The sequence below is a fragment of the Papio anubis genome, chromosome 7 (genome assembly GCF_008728515.1).
Source record: "Papio anubis isolate 15944 chromosome 7, Panubis1.0, whole genome shotgun sequence".
NCBI lineage: Eukaryota > Metazoa > Chordata > Mammalia > Primates > Cercopithecidae > Papio > Papio anubis.
The window spans coordinates 143422564-143434823 of record NC_044982.1 but is presented as its reverse complement, the minus strand read 5'-3'; the positions used below and the strand labels follow the sequence as shown (position 1 = coordinate 143434823).

The window sequence follows — 12260 nt, the reverse complement described above, 5'->3', positions numbered from 1 at the left end:
TTTGGGGCCAAGAAAATGGGTGCCAAGGACAAAAGCAACAGAAAAATTAGAGGTGCTAAATAGAATGATAGGACAAGATAGAAAGAGCAAGGGGACCAAGTCCAGACCCCACACAATCATGTCTGACCTCCAGTTCTAGTTACTGGCTCACAAGGCACCAAAATGAGATAGTTCCTCCTAAGCACCTTCCCCACCCAAAGAATACAATACCCTCTGAGGCTTGGTCCTTCCTGCCGCCTGTGCCTTTTCCCACAAAAAAGTTGGAATGATGTCTCTACCCCTTCCAGGATCCCAAAATCAAGAGACATTTCCTCAAAGTCCTGAGAGATGCCTCTGCCACTACACCCAGTCTCAGACTCTGTCAATTCTTCCAGAAGGAAGGGGAAAAGTTATAGGATTAGGTGATGATGGAGGAAAGGGCATGGTGATAGGAAGGGTAACAGCGGGGATGTGAAAAACACAGGTTTCAGAGGAAGACATGGCACAATTCTTCAAATGAGGAATACATTTATGAGGGTTGCAAGTACCTCTATTTATAGCTCTGTCTCTGATAACTCTGAAGGCTCAGAGTCTCCATGGCCCCTTAAGGTCTGGGCTAGACTGGAGGGACAGATAAGGAATGAGAGGGAAAGCCAGAAAAATGCCCTTTGGCCAGGGAAATGTGATTGGTATAGAAAACCAAGAGATAAACACCTTTCTGGGATGGAATAATCATCTGAGATCCAAGTTCACATCTAACTATGGCTTCTCCCACTTCATCCTCCCTACCCCCACCTGATGATATTCCACTGACTGGATGGCTCCAAACCCCATGACAAAAGTTTCCCACAATACAACTCTGAAGAACAGACAGACAGCTTTTCCAACAATAGGTGAGAAATGCTGGCGAAACCATACCTAAGCCACTCTGCTTCATTTCTGTGGGTGGCCGTGAAGATGAAAAGAGCCGGTAGCCACCAGGCCTTGAGGATGAAGTCTCAGAAAGTACCTGCAGAAAAAGGACTCTATAATTAATCACTTTGCCACCTCAACCCTAAAGTTTTATACTTATCCTGGATTCCTGTCCCTACAAAGCTAATCAATATTAGAAAGTTTGCAAGAACCAAAGGATTTATAGGAGAAGAGGGATGAAAAGGGAACAGAAAATGCACTTTATGGAGGGAACTGTCTGGGGCATCTTCTATACTAGAAGCCACTTCTATTTTCAAGATCGCTTTCCCCAGAGCCCTCCCATTCCCAATCTGAGTTTGAGAAATCATTATTCGACCCATTCCTAGTTCTCAGCTGAGCGGTTTCCTAATCGTATCCATCCCCCCACAAGACTCAGAAAGCCAATCACAATGGCTCAGCCACAAATCAGAAAGTCTGGCCACCCTCTCTTCTTTCCATGGGACAGCTGTGGCTACTGCAACCATACTACATTTCTTGTTCGAACCAAGCAGCCCTCCCCTCCAACTATCTCACCCCTTGAAACATGAAACAGAATTCTTACAATGCCCACAAGGGCCCAATCACACAACCCCCAATACACACACATCCCACCTAGATAGTGTCTGAGTCCCTAGATCCCAAAAGGCAAAGACAGAAGGTAAAACAGGAAGGTGAGGTAGGGAGGGACACCTGTGTGCAGGATGCCAGGTGAGTGGTGGACACAGCCCGGGGCTGTAGGCCGATGGCTGGGGAAGGCCGGGGGAGGTCTCCCGACCTCCTGCGGCGCCGTCCCCGCAAGGGGATGAGGTCCAGGTTCCCCGTGCACTGCATGTTCATGACCTGCAATCAGACCGGGTGGAAAGCCGGTCACGGCTCCTTTAAACCCCAGGATCCCAAAAGCCCCAGTGCCCACAGGGCAGAGCCAGTTACAGGGTTAGAGAGGATGACCAGCTAGGGCATAGCTGCTATGAAGGTCATAAGTTTTATAATCTAAAATAGTTAAAAAGTATGAGATGACAAGAGGAGAAGAAGGGATGGAGGGAAGGACAAGTTGTATGCCTATATTTATAGAGCAAGGAAGATAAACATTAATATTAGTATTATAAGGCTTTGTGACCAAGGAGCAGAGAGATGATTTCCTTGCAAAGCTGAGGAAAATATCCTGGACAACCATCACCCTGGATAAGCCAGGGTCTAAGCAGCACTAGTAATTGAAAAGAAGGAATGTGATTACAATAGGAAGGTTCCTATAGGCCTGAAAGAAAGAAGTCAATCTTATCAAGTCTGAGAGATGATACACAAAGAGCTTTCCTTTGCCTGTGTCTTTTTTTTTTTTAATTTTTTAATTAAAATATTTTTTTTTGTAGAGACAGGATCTTGCCCTGTTGCCCAGGCTGGTTTTGAACTCCTGGCCTCAAATGATTCTCCCACTTAGGCCTCCCAAAGTGTTTGGATTACAGGTGTGATTCACCACACCCAGCTGCCTATGTCTTATGACTGCATAAACCAGAAGAAAATGGTGGTGGGGGGCGGGGGGCGTGGTTCAAGCACAACAGCACCAGGAGAGGCTAGCAGACCATGTGAATAGGAAAGACATTTGGAGGAGCAGTTTATTGATGGAAGATTATGTGTCATTCTATCCATGTGATCCACTGCATGTGAGTATAAAGGGTAATAGAGTACTACGGATACCAACTTACACTCAAAGAGAAAATAATGTATATCCTACCTAAAGAAACTCTGCATATTACCAATGTCAATTTCACCTTAAAATAATCAGGAAGTAAAGGATGAATCAAAAGAAGAGACTGCAATTCGTCTTCTCAGCTTTCTCCAAAATATGAATTGCAAACCTTTTGCTGAACCTAGGTCAGCTCATTATGGATTCTTCTGATAGATCCCTAAAATGGAAAAACCAATTCCTCTAAGATAGAGACCTGGCACTGAGCCAGGTGAACAGAGTCATCAGGACAGAGCAGAATCTAAATCAGACAGTCAAAGTCTCTGGGACAGGGATAAATTGTGGTGTCAAAATGAATGTAAGTGATACAGAAGGAGCTAGATAGGAAAAAAAAAGGGGGGGAGGATATAATTGGGCCAAAGACAGAAACAGTTTTTCCAGGAAAAAGACCAAAACAAAAAGCTCAGATGGTTAGCTGGGCATAATGTGAGATTAATAACACTTACTTCCTTTAGGCTAAAGAACTAGAACCAGAACTAAGACAAACTTCAAGAATAGCAGAATACAGGCCCATGCTGATAAAGATCTTCATCAGAACAAGAGGAAGACAGACAAAGCTCTTGGCTGACCCACTTTCTGGAACGACAGTACAGAAAAAGTGTCAGGTATTTGTTCCTATCTGAGCTATAATTTTTACCCAAGGTGACCAAGAGTTGGAGAGGGCCGGACCTTAAATATCAATTGTATTGTTACTATATTACTGTCTGTTGAGCATCTATAAGGTGGATACTACTCACATTTTAGAGGTAAAAAAAAATTGAGGCTTAGAGAAGTTAAGGCCAGAGAAGTGTAGAGAAGTTACCCAGCGAGTCACACAGCTTCCAAGTATCAGACTGGGATTTTAGCCCAGAGTTCAAGATGTTTCTACTAGATTTCCTTTTAAAGAACACCTTTTCAAATTCATCCAGAGCCCTCCTCCTTAATCTTTTCTCTTTAAACCCTTATCTCTCAGGCACCCCTCAATGGCAACTCTTTAATCTGAGAAGTAGCAACCAGGTTAAAGAAGCTCTATTGAGAGACCAGCTTGAAAGAGAGATTAAGTAAAACATCAATCAGAGCGGAAGGACTCTGCTTCAAGTCCCAAGAGTACCCCCAAGGGGACCTAGAGGATCTGTGGATATAGTCCTATGAGTACTGCCACCCCTTCATTTTTTTCCCAAGGACCTCTCATTACCTCCATGGAACCAGCTTTTCGGTTACGAATGAGGGGTGATCTCCTTGGGAGGCCAGGGCCCTCAGGAGGCTGGGGTGAAGTCTGCAATGCCCGGTCTGGCTCATCTGATGCCTTTCCTGGACACAGGTTCTCCATACTGCCTTGGTTGGTTTTCATTTCCTCATTCTATACAAAACAAGACAGATAAGAGAGGTGTTAATGGCCTCCAAGCTCCTAATCCCAGACTACCCAACCCTTTTACTTCTCCCTGTACCGTTTCCCACCACTTGGTTCCTTCAGTCCCAAATCCCAGCACTCTGACCCACCTCAGAAGAGGCTGGACGGAATCCACAGCCAGTTGGGGCACTGCCTTCTTCCTCACCACCTTTCACTCCAGGGCTGAAGTGTAGCTCCACATGGAACCGTTCCTCTGATAAGGGATCCTATGGGGCATCACCACAAGAGGGGGAAGTTGGGAGAAGCTGGATATTGTGGTGGAAGTAGAGAGGAACTCAAGAGGATTCATCCTCCTAGGAATTCAGGGTCTTGTCCCACTCTGGGGCTGACCTGTTACAGCTTCCTTTCAACTATATATTGTCTCTTACAGGATCCTCATTCCCTCATCTCTACCATTTGTGATTTCACCATTGCACGTGACTTTTGAATTTCCAGCTTTACAACCCTTCCCATCACCTTCCACAATAACTCTGTTTGGCTATGGTGCATATAGCACATTTAAAGGTATCTTCTGGGCCGGGAGCAGTGGCTCACACCTGTAATCCTAGCACTTGGGAGACTGGAGCAGGCAGATTACTTGAGTCCATGAGTTCGAGACCAGCCTGGGCGACATGTTGAGACCCTATCTCCACAAAAAATACAAAAAATTAGCCAGGCATGGTGGCACATGTCTGTCATCCCAGCTACTCGGGAGGTTGATGTGAGAGGATCACTTGAGCCCAGGAGGCAGAGGTTGCAAGGCTGCAGTGAGCTTAGATAGCAGCCCCGCACTCCAGCCTGGTGGGACAGGAGTGACCTTTGTCTCAAAGTGCACGCTGGGAGCTTACATGACAGCCGCAAGGCACAACCATGCCTAGCTTAAAACAAGACCTAGCAACATCGTCCCAAACCCACACCTCCCACCAGAGCTGCGTCTCCAGTAAGAGATCCCAATAACTGTTAAAAACATCCCTAAGAAAACATATTTTCTGTTCCAGTAAGAACCTCCTGATTTGTGTCGCCAGCTTCAAGTGCTACACTCCTAGCTGGATTCTCCAAATTGTAAGGATAAGTGAGTTTTTTTTTTTTTTTTTAATAGAAGTCAAAAGAAGGGGCCTTCCTCTCATCCCCACTAAGAAGTTCTCATTCGTGTGTGTTGTCCCCGCAAAGCATGATGACAATCAAATATATAGTTAAGCTCTGAGATGGCACTAAGATAATCCAAAGCTCGCTGCCATTGTGCATCCGGCCCCCAAAATGCAAAAGATCGCAAGCCATTTAAGGAAAAGGAGCTTCAGGGTACCATAGGGTCAATGAGAAGGGAGAAAGCTTTCATTTAAAAAGCATGAGGAGTGAAAGAATGTTGGGAAAAATCTATTCACAGGTTAAAGAAGAAGGAGGATCCTTACATCAAGAAGTCCTCCATAACGGAAGAGACGCTGAGAGGGGAGGGACGTAATTTCACTGGTGAAATAGAGACGCTGTCACCTATGACTTAGAGAGCACTCCCAGAGCACCCATGCTGAGACAACAGCCAAACCACCCGGCCAAAATGTGTCAACTCCCACCCTTCTGCAAACCCTCTTCTCCCACCTCAAAGACTTCTCTCCTTTCCATCCCAAAATCTTGTCTATTCTGTCCCAGGCCATCCTGTGTCTCTGATCCCAAAGACCCCATGCCCTCTCCCATCCACACCCTCCTAGCTCCTCACAGGATGCAGCTTGTTGACAGACTCATCCTCGTGGGTTCTCTGCAGGTCAAGCAGTATCTTCCGCAACAGTGGAAGACAGAAGCCCACAGCAATTTCCAGTTTCTCCTCCCGGCTGATCCCAGAGATTCTAGGGGCCACAGGCCAGGAATAAATACCTCACACCCGAGCCTTTCTAAGCGCCTCACATTCCCAGGACTGATCACGCCTTGTCTCCCACCTCACGCCTCCACAGCTCTTCACATCCAGCCTACACTCCCCCTCTTCCAGGTGTCTCCCTGAATTCAGCCTCCCTGTACTCACTTCAGATCGGACCCCTGAGAAATGGCAGAAACCCAACCCTATTCCCTTTCTCTAAGTGGCTTTCCTCTAGTCCCAAATCACCCTTCCTTTCCACCTTTTCTCTCTTTCCTTCCCAACACCCTCATCCCCGTGCTAGGGTCCCCTTTATTGCCACACCTTGGGAATGACCATCAGCTAATGCCTTTAGAGAGATCGGGAGGCACCACAGTTTTGAAGCCCAGGACTCCCATTGTGCTGCACATCATACTTGAAGATACGTCATAGATGTCAGGAATTCATTGATATCATAGCTTCACTTTCTGTCGAAAAGTCACGCCCAGCTTATTCAACGTGCTGTAGCATTCATGTCCTAGTGTCTCACTGTGGTAGAGCTGCAGGTCTGGAAGAAAGGCAGAAATCAGATAAGAATCAAAGATTTTACCTCCAACCAAAGACCCTGATGACTCTGAAGTAGAACCAGAGGGAGGAGGCGGCCTGGTCTCTGACATTTAGCAGATGACACAAGAATGCCTGAGAAACCCATCCATACCTGAGACCTTGAAGGGAAGATAGTAGTGGCCTAAGCACTCCACCTGCCAGACCCGGGGGTCCGTATCCTGCTCCCTTCGATCTGGTGGGTGAGGTTTTCCATCAGGGCAAATACCTGATCACAGACCTTCACAGGATTCGATGAGGAAGCTGAGTGAGCCGGTTGGTGAAACACCTGGTGGTTTCAGCCATGAAGAACTGAGAGCAGCCGAAAAGCAAGATAAGCCTCAGCAACTAACGCCCAGAGATCTGTGAGCTTATTACACAGAGACTAGCCACAATACAGATCTGCATGCTGGTTCACTCCAGTGAGCATTCTTAGGTTACCGGGCATAGTAGCAGCTCTAGGCCTTCAGGTAAGGGCACTGCTCTAGCATATAGTCATCTAAGAGGGATTGATTTTAAGAGTCTTAGAGTCCAGAGAAAATAAAACAGACCTAAGTTATTTTCTTGAAGGCTCTAGAATACACATGGATAATACTGGAGAATAAGGATTAAACCAAAATCCCTCAAAATCTCCACAGAATGTTTTCATGAGTAGAGATCAGAGATAACATCATCTTCTTCCTCTAAACAAGATGCCAGCCTGAGCCTAGAGTAGAAACGCTGCCTCAGAACTGGGTTCCGACTCAGGATTTTAGGACAGTAACAGTCAATGAGAAATGGGGAGGGAGAATCCCAAGATTGTGGCTGAAAACGCAAATTCTATTTAGGTCTTCACAAGTTTCATTCTTGCTTGCAAAAGAAGGCAAGGCAGAAAAGGAAAGCTGCCTTAGCTTTTTTGAGTTTGACAGTGAGCAATGGATTGGGAAATAAAGGAAAGGTCCTGTTCCTTATCAAGTCCTACTCAGAGAACACAGAAAATGCCATGGAATCATAGCAATGTGCTTACTTAGCTCATTTAAGAACCAATTAGAAATGTTACACAACAATGTACCATATTACGTAACGCTTACTGAACTGTACACTCCTAAAATGGTTAAAGTATGTCGCTATTAATTTAAATGGACAGCGTGAAGAACTTATTAGAATGAAGTGGGAAGAGGAAACCACTGCCTGGTAAATTGTGGCCTAGATATGCAGGAAAAAGAATGACCATATTGGGTAATGGCATATACTAGAATTAATACTACAAAGCAATGTAACAGCCTGGATTTTGGAGTTAGACTCCTTGGGTTTGTATTAGCTGGATGACATGAGGAAAATTGCTTAGATTCTTCTGAGCCTAGGTTTCCTCATCTGTAAAATGGGAAGAAAGTCCTCAGGTTCGCAGTTCGGGCAGTTTTAAAGATCACCATCAATTCTTTGTCTTCCTCCCTTCCCTTAAATCTGGCTGGCCCGGTGACTGCTTAACCAATAAAAAATAACAAAGTTATGTTGTGCTAATTCTGAGCCTACACTTTAAGAAAGTTTCTAAGCTTCTGCTTTTGAATATCCCTACTGCTACCATTTAATACATCCAGCTATCATGCTACAGAAACCATATGAAGAACCATGTGGAGAAAAGAGGCACTGAGATTACTGGGAGAGCATGCAGAGGGAGAGAGCCAGCCATCCCACAATCCCAGCTGAATTCCAGATGGTTCCAGCTCCAGTCAATATCTGACTGCAATTTCAGGACAGACTCCAAGCAAGACTGTGGATGAGCCCAGGAACCGCATGGTATAATAAAATGGTGGTTGTTTTAGGTTACTACGTTTTGGGGTAGCTTATTATGCAACAATGGATAACTGAAACATTCTTTAGTTCAGGGTCCTTGGGATCTGAGCTGTGCTTTGAAGAGAATGTGTGGGACTTTAGAAGTGAATACAGTATATATGCCATATGTATATACCTCCAACAGGGCCTATGGCGCAACTAAACATAGCTAATATTTCTACAGTCGCATGGGACTATTTACACCTGGCGGAAACGGCGATTATGCAAAACCGGCGCATGCCCGCCCAGCTCTTCGGCTGGTTACCGAATCTAATGTCAAGAAAAATCTTTTAACTTTTCGCAAAATTACGTGATATACTGTGGACTTGTAATGTGATTCTTAAGTATAAGGATCTAAATAATATGTAAATAATTCAAATAGTGCTCTAGTATGTAGTAATAATTGCGACATGATTCCTACGATAATTTCGAACCGTGATCCAGGCCATCTTATTCGACCCAACGCAACCCTCAGGGCCAAAGGGCGCATCCCGCTTGCAGTAACATGCAGCAAGTCGGTTTCCACCCGCCGGCAGCCGCCCGTGCCAACCCCACGCCGTCCAGCAGCCCATCCTTACGCTGGCACTTTCTACCATTTGCACCAAAATAGGTGTCAGCTCCCCTTCTAGAGCCAGAAGGCCCTAAAGAGAAAGCACAAGGTCTATTTGTTTCCCTTGCAGGTTAGTATCCCTAGGCCTAGATGGTCCCAGGGATCGAATGGGACCTGGTTGAAGAGATGGGGCCTACAATCACTGATTATTCTCAGCTCATTCTCAGTAGTAGCACAAAATGGGTCCAATACATGCAGAAACTTCTGAGTTGGCCTACAAGCACCCTGAAATGCTCCAACTGGTTCTCCAAATTCTGCTTCTCTACCTAATGGAAACTGGGACTATAGAACTGTAGTATGCACCTTGGCGAAGGCAGCAGCAGTCATCTGAACACGACCCTCATCAGAGGCATAGATCTTGAGGTCGTGGGCGAAAGAGGAGACGGCAGCTCTTACAACCAGGGGTAGCCAGCATAGTCAAATTGGGGACAAAGCGTAATCAGGAATGGACTGATATGTAAAATACCTCATGGAAGAAAAAAAATATTCACTCCCCACTGTCCTGGGTCACTCATTTCCTCCCAACTTACTCTCTAATCATTTTTATCCCGGCCCTGTTGTGTTTACTCCCCAAAACACTCACCCCGTCCCGTGACACACGCAGCCAAAAGCCCCAGTTTCTAGCCTGAACACGGCCAGCAGGAGTGAGTTCTCCACCCCACTGAGTACTTGAAGTGGGGCCAGAGATAGCTGTGAGCCTCTGTATCTGAGGAATAAGGCAATGAATGCTCTAGAGCTACAGTGTAGGGAATGTTCTAAATGTTAGGTGTTCTGAGGAAGCCAGAGAGGTAATTTGGGGTAGAGGTCATCTACAGGCTCAAGAAAAAGAGATCTGGTGGGGAGAGAAGATATATGCCAGTGCCACATGCAAGATCTGAGAGGTAGCTGGTGGGGACTACCCTACCTTTGCCCCCTCATTAGACGCTTTTACTCCATGAGGGTAGTAAGTCAATTGTACCTTCCGGTTTATACCTGAGAAGTGACCATACCTGCAGGATAAAGTCACAGTTTATTTTCTGTTCCAGCACCCCAACTCTCACTGTTATTGGCCCTTTTGCTATCCCCTTTCTCACATCTCCAGTACAGACTTCAGCTGCTCTAGTTTTCCAGTCTTTCCAGTCGCTCTCCTCGATCTCACCACCTGGTTCTTTCTCCAGTTCAGCCAACAACAGCCTTGTGATATCCAGCACCTCCTAGAGGAAATAAGGTATCCATGCAGAAGGCCAAGTCCTAGACAGTTACCTTTTGATCCCTAGTCTTTTATCAAGACTCCCAATGCCATACCCTCTCTCTCTCATAGCACTGCTCCTCCTGGCCAGATTCACTACCTTGGCCTTGAGCTGCCTCAGGCCTTGAGAGGCTCTTTCTTAACTTCCCTCGGCCTTGTAGCCACCCATGTTTCTTTCTGCCAGAGTAAAACCTGAAGAAATAATGAGAAGCTTCAGTGTGGGATGAGATGTCAAAGCCTTCTGTGGAGTTATGCCTTACAGTCTTCCTCACAAAAACCTATTTGTGTAAATTAAGACACTCTTCCTACCTTGGGTGTTTCACTTCCATCTTCATCTTCTGCTTAGGAGTACGACCTCATGACGGCGGTTCGCAATGACACAAACGGGTTCCATCCTAAGATCATAAATGTTATCAGAGCCTCTCCCACACCCCCATCCCACCTCCTGTCATCACATTACTTGACATGTCGTAATAATAGGGCTGGAGCAGGGTTTCATGCCTTGATCCTGCAGCACTCTGGGGAGCCTGGGAGATGGGAGGATCACTTAGGCCCAGGAGAAACATAGGGTGAGCATAAGCAACATAGGGTCAGCCTGTCTATAAAAAAGTTAAAAGAAAAAAAATTATCCAGGCATGGTGGCATACGCCTGTGGTCCCAGCTATTTGGGAGGCTGAGATGGGAGGATCACTTGAGCCCAGGAGGTAGAGGCTGCAGCGAAACATTAGTGCACCACTGCACTCCAGCCTGGGAGACAGAGCCACACCTGTCACCAAAAAGAAAGAAAATGAAAAGGAAACTGTGATTAGGAATATAAATGGAGGCTGGGCATAGGGGCTCATGCCTATAATCCCAGCACACTGGAAGGCTGAGGTGGGTGGATCACTTGAGCTCAGGAGTTCAGGATAGCAATACGTAACTGAACGAAGTATACCAAATCACTGTTTACTTGGTAATGATCTGGAGGTTTCAAAACACACACACACCCCAAAACCACTAAGTTGACTGGGCCAGAAATCTTATTTGCTCTTCCGTCTCCCCTAACAGATTTTATTTCGAATTAGTTCTATCTAAGGAATTTACACTTGTTCATTTAAGCTCACCCTAAAGTGAGTATTTGGGACCAATATTGGTTACTTTCTCATTGGAGTCCTGACATTTTAAAAGAAATTCTAATTAAAACGGACAATATGGACACAGATTCTGATGGAATTATTCTTGTTCACTCACTTTCTTTTGACAGAGGTGCACCAATGGGACTGCGATGTAAGTGATCATTGAAGGGAGAAATTGTACACCATGTGACGGACAAATTAACTGCCTTAAGAAAAGCACTTACGACCATTCTGCAGCCACTCAGTGACCTTGGCTAGAAACCAATGGCTGTGCAGGGGTAAGAGGAAAGTAAATACCCTAGGATCCAGGACTTGTGCATTTGGTGAAACGTCCGCTTCCCACTACAAGGCTTTGGATGTCTAGTCTGTAGACTGGAGGAACGTTAATACTGACTCACGCAGAAACGATATAGCTACACACTGAACTGGGGAAGGTGGCTAAACCCTCTGCAAATAGGAAGTGCCGCAAGAGCACCAGGGTGAGGATGAGGCTCCTGCGTGAGCGCGCAGCCTCGGGTTTTCCTTCTCCCGATCAGCACCGACTCCCCCGCTCTCGGCGAGGCGCCTCCAACCCCCGGTAACGAGAAATGTGCCCGCCGCAGCAGGGGCCCACAGGAATGAAGGGCGCGGGCGCTGCGTAGGCCCAACAGTTCCCCGCGCCCTCGCCCCCGGCCCAGCCCGGCCCTTCTTCCCACGTCCCGGCAGAGTGGCCTCATCAGGGGGCGAAGAACTCCACGAGCATGAGGCCCGCAGAGCCCGTGTCGGAGACGCGACTCTCGAAGTTGTCGTCCGTGAGTTCTAGCACGTCGGAGGCAGCGGCGAGGCTGGCCGCGGCGAGAAGCAGCGCCACGCCCGGGAATAGCGCAAGGCGGCGAAGGCGCATGGCGGCGAGGTGGGGTGGAGGCGGCCGGAAGGGTCGCGGCTGAGCTGGGACTGCGGAGGTCGCGCGCGCGACCACACACCGGCTGCCTTTGCTCGCGCGTCTGGCCCAGGCAGACCTGCAGCCGCAGGTCCCAACTCCCAAGCCCGG

The 12260-nt window shown here is 46.9% G+C and overlaps 1 protein-coding gene across 1 annotated transcript in view; it reads right to left on the bottom strand.

The window, feature by feature from the left end:
- The window catches only part of PPIP5K1 (diphosphoinositol pentakisphosphate kinase 1), a 49990-nt gene extending 38044 nt beyond the window's left edge, over window positions 1–11946 (bottom strand). The window contains 17 exon segments of the mRNA XM_031668988.1: window positions 898–988; window positions 3846–4010; window positions 4151–4269; window positions 5192–5226; window positions 5228–5287; window positions 5442–5535; window positions 5718–5906; window positions 6413–6430; window positions 6581–6661; window positions 8699–8918; window positions 9191–9278; window positions 9471–9623; window positions 9784–9876; window positions 9961–10010; window positions 10012–10080; window positions 10425–10456; window positions 11706–11946. Coding sequence (XP_031524848.1) covers window positions 898–988; window positions 3846–4010; window positions 4151–4269; window positions 5192–5226; window positions 5228–5287; window positions 5442–5535; window positions 5718–5906; window positions 6413–6430; window positions 6581–6661; window positions 8699–8918; window positions 9191–9278; window positions 9471–9623; window positions 9784–9876; window positions 9961–10010; window positions 10012–10080; window positions 10425–10456; window positions 11706–11946 — 1798 coding nt within the window.
- Window positions 11947–12260: the final 314 nt, after the last annotated feature.